This window comes from Scyliorhinus torazame, chromosome 4 (assembly GCF_047496885.1).
Source record: "Scyliorhinus torazame isolate Kashiwa2021f chromosome 4, sScyTor2.1, whole genome shotgun sequence".
Lineage (NCBI taxonomy): Eukaryota > Metazoa > Chordata > Chondrichthyes > Carcharhiniformes > Scyliorhinidae > Scyliorhinus > Scyliorhinus torazame.
The window spans coordinates 298,160,960-298,181,564 of NC_092710.1; the positions used below are offsets into that span (position 1 = coordinate 298,160,960).

General features: G+C 50.9%; 1 protein-coding gene across 1 annotated transcript in view; it reads left to right on the plus strand.

Annotated features, from left to right (window-relative positions):
• The window catches only part of LOC140411021 (uncharacterized), a 399,297-nt gene that overhangs the window by 239,141 nt on the left and 139,551 nt on the right, over positions 1-20,605 (plus strand). Inside the window, exons 32-35 of the mRNA XM_072499979.1 lie at positions 6,036-6,131; positions 8,468-8,632; positions 9,901-10,121; positions 17,086-17,224. Of these exons, the coding sequence (XP_072356080.1) occupies positions 6,036-6,131; positions 8,468-8,632; positions 9,901-10,121; positions 17,086-17,224 (621 nt within the window). The remainder of the gene's footprint in view (positions 1-6,035; positions 6,132-8,467; positions 8,633-9,900; positions 10,122-17,085; positions 17,225-20,605) is intronic.

The window sequence follows — 20,605 nt, forward strand, 5'->3', positions numbered from 1 at the left end:
GTTATGGGGTACCTCTGTGTACTCTATGCCCCTATTAATAAAACCGAGAATACTGTCTGCTTTAATTTTTATTTTTAAAAAAAATTTAGAGTACCCAATTCAATTTTTCCAATTAGGGGCAATTTAGCGTGTCCAATCCACCTACCTTGCACAACTTTGGGCTGTGGGGGCAAAACCCACGCAAACACGGGGAGAATGTGCAAACTCCACACGGACAGTGACCCAGAGCCGGGATCGAACTTGGGACCTCGGCGCCGTGAGGCTGCAGTGCTACCATTGCGCCACCGGGTTGCTGCCTGTCTGTCTGCTTTAATAAGCATTCTCTCAACCTTTTGTGCCACCGTCAATGATTTATTCACACATACTCCCTGAATCCTCTGCTTCTGTCCCCCCTTTAGAATTGTATCTTAGAATTGTATCTTATAATTTCCCTATGTTCTTCCTACAAAGTGAATCACTTCACACTTCTCTGTAATAAATTGCATCTGCCACTTGTCTGTCCTTTCCAACAACCTCTCTTAAGTTCTTTTGAAGCTCTACACACTATCCTCTTCACTTCCCAATGCTTTGAAGTTTTGTATCATCCATAAAGGTAATCTTAGGAGACTCCGTCATGGTGTTTGACGGCCATACAGAGAGAGGTTTTAATGAGGGGTGCCTCGTAATTGAAGTAAAACCAGAAAAAGACAAACACTCCAGATCCTAACTAAGGGCCATTGGCCCAAAATGTTAATGCTACCTTTGTCATGATATGCAGACAGGCATCTAATGAACACAGAGAACAGGACATAACCAATCAGCAGGCAGAACACTTGGGGTGGTTTCCCACTATAAAAGGCACGAGGCACTCACACTCCGCCTCTTTCCACTGCGGACACCTACCGAGTGAGTCAGGTGTATATATCACATAACACCTACAGCACGTGGCTAAGAGCTAGTCTGGTTCAGTCAGACAGAGTAATCACACTTGGGTTAGCAGAGAGTCGAACTCACAGAGAACTGAGCTAACTGTGTGACAGGTTCAATAAATCAAATTGAACTAACTTCAAGGTCTGGAATATCTTTCAGTTATAGCTGCATCCAGTTGCAGCCCGTGTTATCTCAGTGTGCTTAACACGACATGGTACCAGAAAACTGCTATCCCTAGGTGGTTTACCTCCACCTGTTCCGTGACGACCAGCAAATGACCACCATGGAGATGATCCAGGCTCCTCAACAGCTGCGGACCTCCGGCAATCTCAGTGCCAATTGGCAGACTTTCAAGCAAAGGTTTCTGTTGTACATCGAAGCCTCAGATCTCGACGGTGCATCTGATACAAGAAAGATTGCGCTTCTCCTCTCAACTGCGGGAGGATCAAGCCATCCAACTCTTCAACTCGTTTAACGTCACCGGAGGCCAGAACAAGACAAAGTTTTAGACCATCCTGGACAAGTTTGATAGTCATTGTGAAGTGGACACCAATGAAATCTTTGAGCGCTATATATATCCAACACGCCTACAAGGTAAAGATGAATCTTTCAACTCCTTCTTAACTAATCTCCGTCTACCAGTGCTGTCCTGCAACTTTGGTGATATTGCTGACTCTATGATCAGAGATCAAATCATGTTTGGAGTTCACTCTGATCCTCTGAGGGAGCAGCTGTTAAAAATCAAGCATATGACCCTGTCAGTCGCGATTGAAACATGTACAGTGCATGAGCACGCCAAAAATCAGTATTCCCAATACAAATCGGCTGAAAATGAGAAACTTGCCTCCCACGAGGCAGAGTGTGTGCAGGCCATCTCCCAGATGCAGCGCCTCAACATTGATGAAAGCGGCCATTTTGCGCGCTCTTCCCGGAGCCCCGCACATGCGCGATGCGAATGGGACAACGAAGCGACCGATCACCACACTGCGCAGGTGCGAACGTCTGCCGGCCGCACTGCGCATGTGCGACGACGCACGGAGCGTAACGACGTCATGACGTGCCCGAACTGAGGCACTGCCCACTTAAAGAAACACTGCCCTGCAAGAGGCAGGCGCTGTTTAAATTGCGGAAAGCCTGGACACTATGCAGCCTTGTGCAGGACTGCACCACCAGTCAAGGGCCAGCATTCCCAACTCCAACGCAGGTGCGTTCGGAGTGTACAGCAAGATTTACAGGATTCTGATCCTGGCAGTGCAACGGATCCAGAGGACGATTGCCTGGAGTTCCCCCTACCATGTGGGCATCATTAACACACGTGACCATGCCTCACCGACATCATCACGGAGCCTGCCCATCCTCACTGTGGATTCTGCGGACAAATGGCGTGCGGTGATGCAAGTAAATCAATGTTCTATCCAGTTCAAGCTGGACACAGGTGCTTCTGCCAATCTCCTTTCACAGGCAGATTTCAACCGCATCAAGAAGCCACCCAAGCTCCTTCCAGCAGCCTGCCAGCTCCTGGACTATAACGGCAATGCCATCACAGCACTGGGATCCTGCCATCTGCTCGTCTCCAACAGGAGCAATCACGCAAGGCTAAGGTTTGAAATCGTCAAGCCAGATAGGTCCTCCCCGCTCGGGGTACATGCATGCAAGCAGCTAAACCTTGTGCACGGGTCTACACACACAATGACCTCCCCCAACGCCGATCTTCAAGCCGGCATTGACGACATCCTCGCTCAGTATCCGGATGTGTTTGACGGGATGGGCACTCTGCCATATCGGTACAAGATCGTGCTACGGCCTGATGCCACGCCTGTGGTCCACGCACCACGCCGGGTCCCAACTCTACTGAAGAAGCGCCTGAAGGCACAGTTGAAGGATCAGGGCATCATCTCCAAAGTTACAGAACCGACTGACTGGGTCAGCTCGATGGTATGTGTAAAAAGGCCTTCGGGGGAGCTGCGCATCTGTATTGATCCCAAGGATCTCAACCAGAATATAATGCGGGAACACTACCCCATCCTGAAGCAGGAGGAACTCACAAGTGAGATGGCACACACCCGGTTTTTCACAAAGTTAGATGCGTCACATGGATTCTGGCAAATCCAGCCGGATGAGTCCAGCAGAAGGCTCCGCACCTTCAACACACCATTTTGCAGGTACTGCTATAACCGTATGCCGTTCGGCATTGTCTCGGCCTCTGAGATCTTCCATAGAATCGTGGAGCAGATGATGGAGGGGTTCGTGTGTATGTGGATGACGTTATCATTTGGTCCACAACCCCCGAATAGCACATATCTCGTCTCCAGCAGGTATTCCGCCGTGTCCATGCCAATGGCCTCAAGCTGAACAGGGCTAAGTGTTGCTTTGGCATGTCGACACTGATGTTCTTAGGTGACCAGATACCGCAGCAGGGTGTGCGCCCGGACACAGACAAGGTCAAGGTCATCGAAGCCATGAAGACCCCTGAAGACAAGAAGGCGGTGCTGCGCTTCCTAGGCATGGTAAACTTTTTGGGCAAGTTTATCCCAAATCTGGCCTCACACACCACAGCCCTCAGACACCTGGTGAAAAAGTCCACTGCCTTTGAGTGGCAGGCAGCTCCTCAAGCAGAGTGGTTGGAGCTGAAAGCCAAGCTCACCACTGCACCCGTCTTGGCATTTTTTGATCCTGACAGGGAAACGAAAATCTCGACAGATGCGAGCCACGACGGCATCGGCGCTGTGTTGCTCCAGCGCAATGACACCTCATCCTGGGCACCGGTTGCCTACGCACCACGGGCGATGACACCCACCGAGCAGCGGTACGCCCAAATTGAAAAGGAATGCCTGGACCTTCTCACTGGAATTCTCAAGTTCCACGATTATGTCTACGGCCTGCCGACGTTCACTGTCCAGACGGATCACAGGCCTCTGGTCCACATTATCCACAAGGACCTGAATGACATGACGCCCCAGCTGCAGCGCATCCTCCTCAGACTCCGAAGGTACGACTTTGAACTCGTGTACACGCCTGGCAAGGAGCCCATTATTGCGGATGCCTTGCCCCGCTCCATAACCTTGCCTGCTGACCCTCCGGCATTCATCCAACAGATCGAATCACAGGTGCAGCTGTGGGCCAGCAAACTCCCGGCGTTGGATGAAAAGGTGATCCGCATTCGCGACAAGACAGCCAAAGACCCTCTTCGGCAGCGTGTCATGCGCCACCTCGCCAATGGCTGGCAAAAAGGGCAGTGCCCTCAATTCTTCAATGTGAAGGACGACCTGACGGTGGTTGATGGCATCCTCCTCAAGCTGGACCGCATTGTCATTCCACCCAGTCTCCAGAGCTTGGTGCTCCGGCAAATATCCATGAGGGACATCTGGGTGTCGAGAAGTGCAGACGCAGAGCCAGGCAAGCTGTCCACTGGCCTGGGATTAGTCAGGACATCTCAAATATGGTCCTCAACTGTCCGACCTGTCAACGCTTTCAGCCAGCACAGAGCAAGGCGATGCTTCAGCAGCACAAAATCGTGACCTCCCCGTGGTCCAAGGTGGGCATTGACCTCTTTCACGCCAATGGTCGTGATTATGTATTAATCGTTGAATAATTTTCCAACTACCCGGAAGTCGTGAAGCTCTCGGACCTCACATCCAAGACCGTCATCAAGGCCTGTAAAGAGACGTTCTCCAGGCATGGTATTCCACTCACTGGCATGAGTGACAACGGTCTTTGCTTCAGCAACCAAGAGTGGTCAAGATTTGCCCAGTTAGATCAGTTTCATCACGTCACCTCCAGCCCACATTACCCGCAGTCCAACGGGAAGGTTGAGAAAGGGGTGCACATAGTGAAGCAGCTCATCTGCAATGTCGCGGATTCTGCTTCTGACATCAACCTAGCGCTGCTTGCGTACAGGGCAACCCCTCTGTCTACCAGCATGTCACCGGCTCAACTCCTGATGAACAGGGACCTGCGGACGACGCTCCCAGCCATACACTTGCCTGATCTGGATCACCTCCCGGTGCTGCAGAAACTCGGGGATCAGCAAAAGCAGGGCTGTGATGCTCATGCCACCGATTTGCCTGTGCTACCCCCGGCAGATGCTGTTCGGATCAACTATCTGATGGAGGCTGGTCAGCTCCAGTGGTTGTTCTTCGACAGGCTGCTCCTCGATTGTATGTTGTGCGTATGGCTGATGGCTCTGTTGAGCGGCCCAACAGACGGGCACTGCGCACAGTTGCCCGCCCGCAACCACATTCTTTTATGTTTCCATCCGTTATTGTGCCACCTCTTGACACCTCGAACCACGATCCACCAGTTCGGCTGCAACCCCGCCCATCAAGGTGCCGTCGTCCCCTCCACCACCTCTCCGGCGGTCGACCAGGATCAGACGCAAGCCCCAGAGACTGGACTTATGAACATTTGTTTTGTTTGCTCTGTTCTGTTTTCGCACATTAGGCGCCTGTTCTCACATGTACATATGTTCCCATCTGCCATTGTATGTAAATAAGTTAGTTTTTCGGCCTACACATGTAAATACTTTCACATATGCTACAGAAAAACATTTCAAAAGGGGAGATGTCATGATATGCAGACATGCACATAATGAGATACAGACAGGCAGCTAATGAACACAAAACAGTACATAACCAATCAACAGGCAGAACACTTGGGGGTGGTTTCCCACTATAAAAGGCACGAGGCACTCACACTCCACCTCTTTCCACTGGGGACATCTACAGAGTGAGTCAGGTGTATATATCACATAACACCTACAGCATGTGGCTAAGAGCTAGTCTGGTTCAGTCAGACCGAGTAATCACACTTAGGTTAGCAGAGAGTTGAACTCACAGAGAACTGAGCTAACTGTGTGACAGATTCAATAAATCAAATTGAACTAACTTCAATGTCTGGAATATCTTTCAGTTAAAGCTGCATCCAGTTGCAGCCCGTGTTATCTCAGTGTGCTTAACACGACAACCTTCCTCTCACCACAGATGCTGCCTGATATGCTGAGTGGTTCTGGCATTTTCTGGTTTTGTTTCAGAGTTCCAGCAGCTGCAGTATTTTCCTTTTTTATACTTCACAACTGAGCTTATTTACAGGTTTCTCTTCCTTTATTGACCCAGTGTTTTCTGTTCTAGGCCTCTGCACTGTTTCCCTGGAGAACCTTCTTAGCAAGAGAAGGATTTGTCCCAGTGATGCTCGGCAACTTTCATACTATTGAGTATAGTATGCAGGTAGAAGCATTAATTTGGTTGCATTTTCTCTATTGCGGAGAGCACTTAAGCTCCCATAGAGTCATAGATTCATCCAGCACAGAAAAGGCCCTTCAGCCCATCGCATCTGCGCCGATCAAAAACAACCACCTAACCATTCTAATCCCATTTTCCAGCCTTGTACATCCTGGGATCGCAAGTGCACATCTAAATACATCTTCAGTGTTATGAGGGTCTCTGCCTCTGGATAAAAAGGTTTTTCCTCACATCCCCTCTAAACCTCCTGCCCCTTACCTTAAATCAATGCCCCTGGTCCATCCATCAAGGGGAAAAGCTTGATCCTGTCTACTCTATCTAAGCCCTCACAATTGTATACATCTCAATCATCTCCCGTCCTCAGTCTCCTCTGTTCCAAGGAAAACAACCCCAGTCTATCCAATCTCCCTTCATAGCTAAATCTCTCCAGCCCAGACAACATCCTGGTAAATCTCCTCTGCACCCTTTCCAGTGCTATCACACCCCTCCTTTAATGTGGATTCCAGAACAGCACACAATACTCTAGCTGTGGCCTAACCAACGTTTTATACAGTTCCAGCGTAACCTCCCTGTTCTTTAACTCTTTGCCTCGGCTAATAAAGGCAAGTATACCAGATGTCTTCTTAGTCACTGTGTCCACCTGCTCTGCCATCTTAAGGGGCCACTGTAAATTTTCACCAAGGTCCCTCCGATCCTCAGTGCTTCCCAGGGTCTTGCTGTTTATCATGTATTCCTTTACCTCGTTTGTGCTGCCCTAGTACATCACCTCACACTTAACCAGATTGAATTCCATTTGCCACTGATCAGCCCGTCTGACCAGCCTGCCTATATCTTCCTGTAATCGAAGACTATTCTCCTCACTATTTACCACCCCACCAATTTTTGTATCATTCGCAAACTTACTGACCAACCCTCCTACATTCATATCTAAATCATTTAGATAAACCACAAACAGCAAAGATCCCAATACTGATCCCTGTGGGACCCCACTGTACAGAGGCTTTCAGTCAGAAAAACACCCCTCGACCATCGCCCTCTGCTTCCTGCCACGCAGCCAATCTCGGTTTTAGTATTTACATTGTACCTCAGAATGATATGCAATTAGAGATTTTGAAGAACGGGTGTTGAGATAAATAACCATGAAATGAAATGAAATGAAACTCGCTTATTGTCACAAGTAGGCTTCAATGAAGTTACTGTGAAAAGCCCCTAGTCGCCACATTCCGGCGCCTGTTCGGGGAGGCTGTTACGGGAATTGAACCGTGCTGCTGGCCTGCCTTGGTCTGCTTTCAAAGCCAGCGATTTAGTCCTGTGCTAAACAGCCCCTGATGTGGAGATGCCGGCGTTGAACTGGGCTGAGCACAGTAAGAAGTCTTACAACACCACGTTAAAGTCCAACAGGTTTGTTTCGAATCACTAGCTTTTGGAGCGCAGCTCATTCACATCATTCACCTGAGGAAGAAACTGCGCTCCGAAAGCTAGTGATTCAAAGCAAACCTGTTGGACTTTAACCTGGTGTTGTGAGATAAATAACAGCCGGTGCATTGAGTGTCATTGATGTGCAATGACATTGATACTGAAAGGTCGTGGCCGGGATTCTCCGACTCGGCGCCGGGTTGGAGAATCCCCGGAGGCACGCATGAATCGCGCCCCGCCACCCCGACGCCGCCTTCCCCATTCTCCGCCACCGATTCTCGGGCGCCCGTGGGATACCCGCCACGTCGGACCGAGTGGCCGATGAGTTTGGCCGAGTTCCACCGGCGTGGGTTACTCAGGTACCACACAGCGGGACCTGGAAGGTGAGTCTGCGGGGGCCGTCCTGGAGGGGAGGCGGGGGGATCCGACCCCGGTGGGCGTGGGGCACGGTGGTCAGGCCCGTGATCGGGGCCGACCGATCAGCGGGCGGGCTGGTTCCGTGATGGCCTATTTTACTCCGCGCGGGCCCCTGTAGGGCTCCACCATATTGCCTGGGGACTGGTGTGGAGAAGGGAACCACCGCGCATGCGCTGAAATACTCTGGCCGTAGCGCGCATGCGCGAACCCGCGCGGGCTGTTCCTCGCCGGCTGGAGCTGCGGGGACCGCTCCGGCGCCAACCTAGCCCCCTAGGAAGGGGAGCATTCCCTGTTATCGGGGACCGTTGACGCCGGAGTGGTTGGCGCCGCTTTTCACGCCGATGTAGGGACATAGCCCCATTATTGGAGATGCCCGCCCTATTGCTTTTGCAAGTGTGACAAGAAATATATTGCAGCTGATCACCAAAGAAGCCTGTGACTCAGGGGTCATGGCACCTTAGAATTGCTGCCATTTCTCTTTATTCCAGATGTGCCTGTGCAAACTGAACGATCGTGATCGAAATGTGGCCAATGCTGAACTACTTGGCGTCTCTCTTTTGATGGAAGATGTAATGCAGAGTGGGAATGAAGCTTTCCTGTTTACTGAAAAGGATGAGGAGTCATGTGATGAGTCCGTGACCAAAGCCGAGCAGGTAAAATCTTCAGCAATTATAGTTTGTAAAATTGCATTCTTATCCCTGGCTGACATGGTTAGTGACTTAATTGGGACTAAGCTGCCCAGTAGGAAGCTGATGGGTTTGGGGTGGCCATTTGGTTTATATCCTTCCTGGATTTTACTTTCCGTGACCTTTTCGATCCTGGCAGACTGGGAAAAGGAAATAGACACCTGCCTGAAAAATGGACCAGATTTATTTCAGATCTGTGGACTGCCTCGGAGGCTTGTGCACCATTTGTTCTGAGAGATCCCTCTTCTGAGGTCCCTTCTGCCAACTTTATAACTTTGGGCACCTTGAGCTAACAAAAGAGACCCAAACGTTCAACTGGGACATGCAGCAAGCAATACAACCCAGGTTGTAGTACCTCATTGAGAGTGACTGGGGGAAACCGAGAAATGTATGTCAGTGTTTCTGTGCGTACAGTATACCCATGGGTAATTCGAGGAAATAGTGCCCAGTACAGATGTGCACATGCACGTTTTACAGTTTGCTTTGCTTATGTTCTGTTGGTCTGAAAGTGTACCCAAAGATATGCTGATATGAGGGCAAAAAAGAAGCAGTTTTCAGACAAATGATGAATAACCCGAGGAGCGTTCTTATTCCAAAGTACCTGTGCACCATTTTCATTCATTTGTATCTGTTTGAAAATGATCAAAAACTTGGAGGCATGATTTGTGGCTTCAACTGCAATATATTCTACCTCGGAAATGGTAGACTGGCAACCCCAATGAGCATTTCCTCTTCTCCACTATTCTATCACGGGGACAAATTGATTCAATGTCAGCTGCTTTTGCAAACCTCGTTGCCAGTGTAGATTCCTGGGAGCAATTCAACCTGCCCGTCTTCTCATTCAAGGAAAAGGTGGGCGGGCTGAGTGAAAGTGAGTGTGAAATAAAGAAGTAGGAATGGTTGTGGTCATTCGGATTTTCCATGCAGTATTGTGATCCTTGTTGGTAATCTCTTCCAAAGACTTGTACAACTGCTAACAAATATGCAAAACAATGAAGGGCGGAGGTCCACTTGCTCAGCTAATATTTACAACAGTATAATCTCATTTTCTTTTCCTATATTATGTTATAAGGAAGCAAACACCTAGTTTGTAGCATCTAACTGTACACAGTTCATGAAGACTCTGGGCCCAACTGAAGTTGCCTATTATAACATGTAATTTTCTCATTTACAAGTGGCTTTCCTCGGCTGAAGTTGATTTTTCTACACTTCATGATTTTTGGTGTTTACCATAGGAAGTTGCAGTTGAAAAGGAAGATGAGGAACAATCCTCAGTCGGCAACATAGCCCCTTCCATGAAAACAAAGGAGCCTATATCAGCCTACATGGCGCTTAAATCCTTCTTAATATTATGGAAACAACTTGAGGTGTTTAAGGAGGAATGGGGAAGACTAAAGCTCAATGTGGAGCAGATCAACTCTGTGACCCTCTACAAACAATTCTGCAAAGTTTACAGGTAAGAAAGATGAATGTGGAAGAAGAGAATCTTGAATTACATAATTACATCCTTCAGTAGTATGCACTAGTTGTATTATTCTACGTTGCAAATTATCTTTTTTTTTAAAAATATGTTTATTCAAATTTTTCCAACAACATTTTTTAACAAACAAACCCCCCCCCCCCCATAACAAAAGGAAGAAAGAACACAAACACCACAATCAAAAATAATAAACTACTAATACATTGGGTTTCTCCCGGACGTATTAACCCCCCATATGACATTCAAAAGTACCCTTGGGGAAACCCCCCCCCCCCACCCGCCCAAATACCCCCCCGAAAGAGACACCCCCCCCCCCTCCCTCCCTGGGTTGCTGCTGTTACTGACCTCCTCCTAACGCTCCGCGAGATTGTCCCGGAACGGTTGCCACCGCCTGAAGAACCCCTGCACAGACCCTCTCAAGGCAAACTTTATCCTCTCCAGCTTAATGAACCCTGCCATGTCATTTATCCAGGCTTCCACACTGGGGGGCTTCGCGTCTTTCCATAATAGCAAGACCGTCCGCCGGGCTACCAGGGACGCAAAGGCCAGAATACCGGCCTCTTTCGTCTCCTGCACTCCCGGTTCGTCCGTTACCCCAAATAGTGCCAATCCCCAACTCTGCTTGACCTGGACTTTCACCACCTTGGACATAGTCCTCGTGAAACCCCTCCAGAACCCATCCAGTGCCGGGCACGACCAGAACATGTGGACGTGATTCGCCGGGCTTCCCAAGCACCTCCACACCTGTCCTCCATCCCAAAGAACCTACTCAACCTCGCCCCTGTCATATGCGCTCTGTGAGTAACCTTGAATTGTATTAGGCTGAGCCTGGCGCAAGAGGAAGAGGAGTTAAACCTACTCATGGCATCAGCCCACAGACCCTCATCAATCTCCTCCCCAAGCTCCTCCTCCCACTTGCCCTTTAGCTCCTCTACCGAAACCTCCTCCTCTACTTTCATCTCTTGATAGATCGCCGAAACCTTGCCTTCTCCGATCCATACACCCAAAATCACCCTGTCCTGAATCCTCTGTGCTGGGAGCCACGGGAATTCCCTCACCTGCCGCCTCACAAACGCCCTCACTTGCATATACCTGAACGCATTTCCCGGGGGTAACCCAAACTTCTCCTCCAGCCCCCTAGGCTCGCAAACGTCCCATCTATAAACAGGTCCCCCATTCTTCTGATCCCTGCCCGATGCCAGCTCCGAAACCCCCATCCATTCTTCATGGGACGAACCGATGGTTCTCCCGAATCGGGGACCAAACCGAGGCTCCCATCTCGCCCCTATGCCATCTCCACTGCCCCCAGATCTTCAACGTTGCCGCCACCACCGGACTCGTGGTGTACCTTGTCGGCGAGAGCGGCAGCGTTGCCATCACCAGCGCCCTCAGGCTCGTGCCCTTGCAGGACGCCATCTCCAACCTCTTCCACGCCGCCCCCTCTCCCTCCATTACCTACTTACAGATCATCGCCACGTTGGCTGCCCAATAGTAGCCGCACAGATTCAGCAGCGCCAGCCCTCCCCTGTCCCTGCTACGCTCCAGAAACACCCTCTTTACCCTCGGTGTCTTATTTGCCCACACAAATCCCATGATGCTCCTACCTACCTGTTTAAAAAAGGCCTTGGTAATCATAATGGGAAGGCACTGGAACACAAAGAGAAACCTCAGGAGGACCATCATTTTAACCGACTGTACCCTGCCTGCTAGCGAGAGTGGCAGCACATCCCATCTTTTGAAATCCTCCTCCATCTGCTCCACCAACCGCGTCAAATTGAGCTTGTGCTCCCCAGCTCCCAGCCACCTGGATCCCCAAGTACCGAAAGTTCCTTTCCGCCCTCTTCAATGGTAGGTCGTCTATCCCCCTTCCCTGGTCCCCTGGATGCACCACAAAGAGCTCACTTTTCCCTACGTTGAGCTTATAGCCCGATAAGTCCCCAAACTCCCTTAGGATCCGCATGACCTCCACCATCCCCTCCACTGGATCTAACACATACAGCAACAGGTCGTCCGCAGACAGCGACACCCGATGTTCCTCTCCCCCTCAGACCAACCCCCTCCATTTCCTGGACTCCCTTAGTGCCATGGCCAAAGGCTCAATTGCCAATGCAAACAACAAGGGGGACAGGGGGCACCCCTGCCTCGTTCCTCGGTAGAGCCGAAAGAACTCCGACCTCTGCCGATTCGTAGCTACACTCGCCACCGGGGCTCTAGATAGGAGCCTGCCCCAACTGATAAACCCCTCCCCGAACCCAAACCTCCGCAACACTTCCCAAAGATACTCCCACTCCACCCGGTCGAAGGCCTTCTCCGCGTCCATAGCTGCCACTACCTCCGCCTCTCCCTCCACCGATGGCATCATAATCACGTTGAGGAGCCTCGCACATTAGTGTTTAGCTGCCTGCCCTTTACAAATCCCGTCTGGTCCTCATGAATCACCCCAGGGACACAGTCCTCAATTCTCGTAGCCAGCACTTTTGCCAGCAATTTAGCATCCACATTGAGGAGCGAGATCGGTCTATACGACCCACATTGCAGTGGGTCCTTCTGCTGCTTCAGAATCAGCAAGATCAGCGCCCCGGACGTTGTTGGGGGCAGGGTCCCCCTCTCCATTGCCTCATTGAAAGTCCTCACTAACAACGGGCCTAGCAGGTCCACATATTTCCTATAAAACTCGACCGGGAACCCATCTGGCCCCGGGGCCTTCCCCCGCCTGCATGTTCCCCAATCCTTTAACCAGCTCCTCCAACCCAATTGGCGCCCCTAAGCCAGCCACCTCCTGCTCCTCCACCCTCTGGAACCTCAGTTGATCCAAAAATCGTCGCATCCCCTCTTCCCCCGCTGGGGGCTCAGATCTGTACAGCTCCTCATATAAGTCCTTAAATACCTCATTTACCCTCACCGCACACCGCACCATATTTCCCCTGCTATCCTTAACTCCACCTATCTCCCTCGCTGCCATCCTCTTACGGAGCTGATGTGCCAGCATCCGGCTCGCCTTCTCCCCATTCTCGTACGTCACCCCTTGTGCTTTCCTCCGCTGTGCCTCTGCTTTCCCTGTGGTCAACAGGTCAAACTCCATCTGGAGGCTTCGCCGCTCCCTAAGTGGCCCCTCCTCGGGGGCCTCTGCATATCTCCTGTCCACCCTTAAGATCTCCCCACCAACCTTTCCCTCTCTCTGCCCCCTCTCTTCTCCCTGTGGGCCCTAATGGAGATTAACTCTCCCCTGACCACCGCCTTCAACGCCTCCCAGACTACCCCCACCTGCACCTCTCCATTGTCATTGGCCTCCAAGTATCTCTCAATGCACCCCCGCACCCTCCCGCACACCTCATCCGCCAGTAATCCGACATCTAGACGCCACAGCGGGCGCTGGTCCCTCTCCTCTCCTAACTCCAGCTCCACCCAGTGCGGGGCGTGGTCTGAGATGGCTATGGCCGAATATTCCATTCCTTCCACTTTTGGGATTAGCGCCCTACTCAAAACAAAAAAATCTACCCGGGAGTAGGCTCTATGTACATGGAAAAAGAATGAGAATTCCCTGGCCAAGGGCCTAGCAAACCTCCATGGATCCACTCCCCCCATCTGGTCCATAAACCCCCTAAGCACCTTGGCCGCAGCCGACCTCTTCCCCGTCTTGGATCACCCCCTGCAACCTACCGCTCACCATCACGTATCGACCTCCATTATCCACTACAATATTCTTGGCCTCAAACAACACCCACTTCCTCACCAGTATTGCAACCCCTCTGTTCTTCGCATCCAGCCCCGAATGGAATACCTGTCCTACCCATTCCTTTCTCAACCTGACCTGGTCTGCCACCTTCAAATGTGTCTCCTGAAGCATGACCACGTCTGCCTTCAGTCCCTTTAAGTGAGCGGACACTCGGGCCCTCTTAACTGGCCCATTCAGGCCCCTCACATTCCAAGTTATCAGCCGGATTGAGTGGCTTCTCACCACCCCCCCCCCCCCCCCCCCCCCCCCTGCCTACTAGCCATCTCCTTTTCTAGGCCAGTCACGTGCCCGCGCCACCCGCACCCTCCAGTCCCCCAGACGGGGGACCCCTGCCCCGACCACCTCTTCTATTTCCAGTTCCCTATTGGCCAATGCGGCAGCAACCCTATACCACCCCCCCCCCCCCCACCCCCGCTAGATCCATATCTAGCTCTTTTGCTCCCCCCATAACACTCCTGTAAGTCAGCTGACTCCTGCTGACCCCGGCCTCTCCCGCCTTCCCATCGACCCCCCCAGTGTGGGAATCCCCCCTCCCCCTCCTCCCTAGCAGTCAGTGTGCGCTCCTCCGACCCCCACCGCCGTCCTTCCCTAGAGCGGGAAAAAGCCCGCGCTTTCCTGAGCCGGCCCCGTCCCCTCTGGCGCAGCTCCTTTTGCGGCCTTATCTCAATTCCCCCATCCCCGGGCCTCCCCTCCCTCCAACACCGGCGCCCACACTCTCCCACAGTCTCCCCATCAAATCCCTTCACCCATCCCCATCCAGCACCCAACCAAGGGAACATTCCCTACACGTAATTAAAACCATATATACAGCAGACATCCCCCCACAACCACAGACCCTCAATTTGAGTCCAACTTTTCAGTCTGTATAAAGCTCCAAGCCTCCTCAGGCGTTTCGAAATAGTGGTGCCGATCTTGGAATGTGACCCACAATCGCGCTGGCTGCAGCATACCGAACTTCACCCCCTTCCGATGGAGCACCGCCTTGGCCCGATTAAAGCCAGCTCTCTTCTTGGCCACCTCTGCACTCCAGTCCTGGTAGATTCGGATCCCCGTGTTCTCCCACCTGCTGCTCTGCTCTTTCTTGGCCCATCTCAAGACACACTCTCTGTCCATAAAGCGGTGGAACCTCACCACTACAGCCCTTGGCGGCTCGTTGGCCTTGGGTCTCCTTGCCAGGATCCGATGAGCCCCATCTAGCTCCAGGGGCCTCGGGAAGGCTCCCGCACCCATCAGCGAATTGAACATCGTGCTCACATATGCCCTGGTATCGGGCCCCTCAGCTCCTTCAGGGAGACTCAGAATCCGAAGATTCTTCCTCCTCTACCTATTCTCCAGGTCCTCAAATTTTTCCGCCCACCTCTTGTGCAGCGCCTTGTGCGCCTCCACCTTCACCGCCAGGCCCAAGATGTCATCCTCGTTCTCCGAGGCTTTCTGCCGCACCTCCCGGATCGCCGCCCCCTGGGCCCTCTGGGTCTCCACTAGCTTCTCAATCGCCGCCTTCATTGGCGCCAGCATTTCTGTCTTCAGCTCCTCAAAGCAGCATTTAAGAAACTCCTGCTGATCCTGCGACCACTGCGCCCATGCTGCTTGGTCTCCACCTGCCGCCATCTTGCTTTTTCTCCCTCTCACTTTTCGCTGCTCCAAGATCCCTTTTTTCACCGCTCCACTCCTGGTCCAATCCATATACTGTCGCGGGGACCTTGCTGTCACCTTCCCACACTGGAAGTCATCGAACAAGTGCCGTTGGGGCCCCTCTAGAGAGCCCTAAAGTCTGTTCCCGGCGGGAGCTGCCGAATGTGCGACCTATTCAGGCATGGCCGCAACCGGAAGTCTCAAATTATCTTCTAACGTCTGATAAACTGTACTGAGTTTGCTGCATGCAATAATGTGCGAGCGGAATGAATATTAAACATGAAATTCTTTACCATTGAGGATGCAATTATAGTCAAAGAAATTTCAGATTTGTCGCTATTAATCCTTCAATGTTGCATTCCCCAAAACCTGCCCTCTTCCCCAATCACATTACGTTGGGAATGCACTCCAATTCATGAACTCATTGCCTCCTGTACAAGATCTGACAAATTTTTGACTATAACTGCAACCTCAGTGGTAAAGAATTTCAAGTTTAATATTCATTCCGCTAACGCATAATTGCATGCAGCAAACTCAGTACAGTTTGTGAGAGGTTAGAAGATAATTTGCATCTCATTTCACATGCCCTTGCTTTACGTGCCTCGCACTTTAGTCGTACCAGTAGGGGAAAAAAATTATGCAGTAAGAAATCAGTAGAATGTGGCAACCCTGCATGTGGGCAATGGTCTCGTGGACTGTACTCAGAACCCAAATGGGCTGCAGGTTTCCCACCACTACTCCAGCATGAATAGGCTGAATACCTATCTGGTCAATCAGCCCTGTTCTCAATCTGTTGCAACAAGAAGCTCGAGGGAGTTGCCTCATGTGAATTTAGAGTTTAGCATGAGAAATAATCATAATGTCACAAGTAGGCTTAAATTAACACTGCAATGAAGTTATCATGGAAAGCCCCGAGTCGCCACATTCCGGCACCTGTTCAGGTACACTGAGGGAGAATTCAGAATGTCCAATTCACCTAACAGCATGTCTTTCAGGACTTGTGGGAAGAAACCCACCCTGACACAGGAAGAATGTGCAGACTCCACACAGACAATGACCCAAGCTGGGAATCGAAGCCGGGTCCCTGGTGCTGTGAAGCAACAGTGCTAAACACTGTGCGACCATACCGCCCCTTCCAGCATAAACCAATCCCTCTTGAACTATTCGTCCTCCATTCCCTAATGGCTGCCTAACAATATCATTCCCCACTGTTCTCAGGTCCATGAAAATAGATGGTGGTGAAAAGTTGAAAAGAACCTGTGAGCAAGTCCATCACTGTATGGAGGAGGAGGTGGTGAGCTGTGTGGAAACAAAACTTATATTAACTAATCCCTAGCCCTTTGTGTTTGGAGAGTCCATATCCATTTGCAGCTGGGTAATAGCTATAACTATCTGGTCATTTAGCAGTATATTTGTTTTTTATCAATGATCAGATGTTAAGAACCGCTTCTGTTTCTATGAAGGAGAGCAAATTAACCTCTTTCATTATCAAATATCTTATGCAACTTGGACGTTTGTTAAATGCTCTGCCAAGAAAATCAGTGAAACTGAGGACTTTGCCCTCTATTCTAGATTGGAAATCATGTACCCAGCTATGAATGTAATCGCCTGTCAATTAGGGATAGGAGATCAGTATGAAAGAATGATGATGGAAAACCAACCACTGCTCCCGCCAAAGGGGACATCAGAAGTGGAAATAAAAACTCAGCAGGTATGTTCGACACATCTCAGTAATGGTGCAATTTGGTTTAGGTTCCTTTTCATTAGGCATGCTATTTTCAAAGAGTTTTCCCCCCATAAACAGTTAAGTATTTCATTTGGCTCTCACGGCTTTCTATTTAATTCAATCACGGTTGCCAGAATTTTTATTAATGCTTGCTGTGCTGACAGGAAGCATGACTCTCTCCACATTTCATTACCAGCTGTTAGGTCCATACACGCTCCGCTGTTATTATTTAATTCCTTATTATTTAATTCCTAGTTGTATATTACTTATTGAATTTCTGTCCTCAATATTATTTATTTAATTCCATGGTTTTGATAATTGCCGATAAGTTCAGCCAGCTGCAGGGGGTCAAAGGGTCCTCCACCATTTTAGTTAAATAAAGTGGGCAGGATTTTTTGGATGCCGTCCCAACCCGCACCTCGCAAAGACAGGGGGGGGGGATGATACAGACATTCAACACTCCGTGGAGGTCGAGGGCCAGGTGAGGGGGTTGGGGGGGGTTGGGGGGGGGGGGGGGGGGGGGGGGGGGGATCCCATTGAAAAGGCAGGAGGTGGCGAGGGGACACTGGGTGGGGGGGAAATACCTTGGGTGGAGATGTGAATTTGGAAAGGGGGCCCGTGAGGGAGGCACCCAAACCCCCCCCCACCCCCTGTCCGAGGCCAAAGCAGACTAAACAGCCAAGCATCCCCGTCCTTGACCATCGCCCCCCCCCCCCCTACCGGCCTATAAAAATCAAGTCAGGTAGGAAGTAAACCTTAAGTGGCCACTAGTTGATCACTTGAGGGTCTCCACTTGGGTAAGGGCAGGAGTGGCTGTAGGCTTCACTCACGATCGTAAAATTCAAGACATATTTTAGGCAGCGGGACAACCACTCAGAGTATTTTATGACCCAACTCCCACCACCTGGAAACTCACCAATGGGAATCCATGATATTTGCCAATAATTATATAGGCCTTGAATTTCTTTGAAACCTTGCCAGTTTGGGTGGCCACACACAACTTGACCTAGCAGAATCCCATATTGTCGAAAGTAAAGTCGATGATACAGACCGGGTGGCACTATGAAGAAACCGAGCCCCTGGGGCCATTATTTAACCTGCCAAGATGAACTGACCTGCGAGGATGGTGTGAGCTTGTGGGGCACATGAGTCTTCATTCCGCCAGCAGCCAGGGGGCTTCTCTTGCAGAGCTGCATGTCATAATATACACCAGTATATCATGGTGCAGACACACACACTGATGGACACACAGCAAGACCAATCAACACACACAACACCGCAGTCAATCACCAGTTAGAGCACACGCACTATATAGATAGAGCGCATCAGAGTTCCCACTCATTCGGGTTGCAGCCGCTCAGAAGGACAGAGCTTACAGCTCACAGCACAGATCTTCACCATGTGCTGAGTGCATAGACTGGTTAGGACAGGCATAGGTCTTTAGTTTAATCTAACATCGTGTTAACCCACAGTGAAAGTATGTTCAACAGTTTCTAACTTAATAAAATAGTGTTGTGCTATTTTAAGTGTTGGTAGCCTGTATGTGTTCCATGGATCCAGAGCACCCAACACATCATGGTACCAGGAGTTGAGGGATGTTAGAACTTCTTAGACCTACTTGCAAGTGATCTGCCTTCCAGCAGCATACAGCCATCCTGTAAAATGGACAGCGTCCGCCCGCTGACGCCGCTCCGTAACCGGTAACCTAGGGGCCAACTGGAAGATATTCAAACAACGCTTCCAGCTCTACCTTGAAGCCACAGACCGGGAAGATGCCTCAGACACCTGGAAGATCGCTCTCTTCCTATCCACTGCCGGGGAACATGCCTTCCACATTTTCAATTCTCTCAACTTTGCTGATGGTGAAGATAAATCAAAATTCAAGACGGTCCTCCTTAAGTTTGACAGTCACTGCGACATCGAGGTGAATGAAAGTTTTGAGCGCTCTGTGTTCCAACTGCGTTTGCAGGGTAAGGATGAACCTTTCCAGTCCCTTCTCACACACCACCGCATCCTTGCGCAGTCCTGTAATTACGGGTCCACCTCCGACTCCATAATACGCGACCAGATCGTTTTCGGTGTTCAGTCGGACCCCCTACGCCAGCAGCTCCTAAAGGTACAGCAGCTCACCTCAGCGATTGCCATCGAGATCTGCGTGCTACACGAACACGCCACTAGTCGGTATTCCCACATCCAAGCGATGAAGCGGCGCGGCAAGGTCCCCACGAGGCACAACGGGTCCAAGCAATTGTGTAACTCCAGGGCCTCAGCCTGGATGAGGGCGGCCATTTTGCTCGCTTTTCTCTGACTCCCGCGCTTGTGCGCAGCGAACAAGGGGACGTCGACGAACGTACTGCGCAGGCGCGCACCACGCACGACCGCACCGCGCATGCGCGGTGGCACAGCGAACGTACTGACGCTACAACGTGCGGCAACTGTGGCTCCGTCCACTTAAAGCGGCAATGTCCTGCCAAATCCCGACGATGCCTGCGATGTGGCAAACTTTGCCACTATGCTGCTTTATGCAGATCAGCTCAGCCTGCCAACTCTCGTCGCTCCAGCGAGCCTCGCAGGAATGTCCAGGCCATTCAACCCACGGTCACCGAGCCCGATTCGGACCTGCTACCCGATACTGACACCGAGGACCCGAAGTCGCTTTTTTGAGTCGGCATCATTACAAAAAACAGGGTGTCCCCGAAGCAAAGAATCCAGCCTCTATCGGTATACAGCATCGATCCAGACGATGAGTGGTGTGCCACCCTGACAGTCAACCGGTCCCAAATACAATTCCGCCTGGGCACTGGTGCCTCCGCCAATCTCATTGCACGGTCTGACCTCCAAAGCCATCGTGTCAAACCAGCCATCCTGCCATCAGCCTGCCAGCTATTAGAGTACAATGGCAATGCCATTGTTGCCAGCGGCTCGTGCCAACTTGAAGTGACGCACAGGTCACGCAAAGCCATCCTCCCCTTTGAAATCGTGAGCTCCTCGAAAGCCTCCCTGCTTGGCGCGCAGGCATGCAAGCTGTTGAATCTAGTTTAGAGAGTTCACTCTCTCTCTCCTGCTGACACGTCTGCCTTTCAGGACACCGACTTCAGGGCGCAGCTCGACGCCATTATCAACCATGTTCAACTGCCTCAAGCAGCAGCTGCAGGACCTCCAGAACCAAGGAGTGATTTCCAAAGTCACGGAACCGACCGACTGGGTCAGTTCCATGGTATGTGTAAAAAAGCCTTCCGGCGAATTGAGAATTTGCATTGATCCCAAGGATCTAAATCGCAATATTATGAGAGAGCACTATCCAATTCCCAAGCGCGAAGAGCTCACATGTGAGATGGCTCGCGCCAAGCTCTTTACCAAACTCGC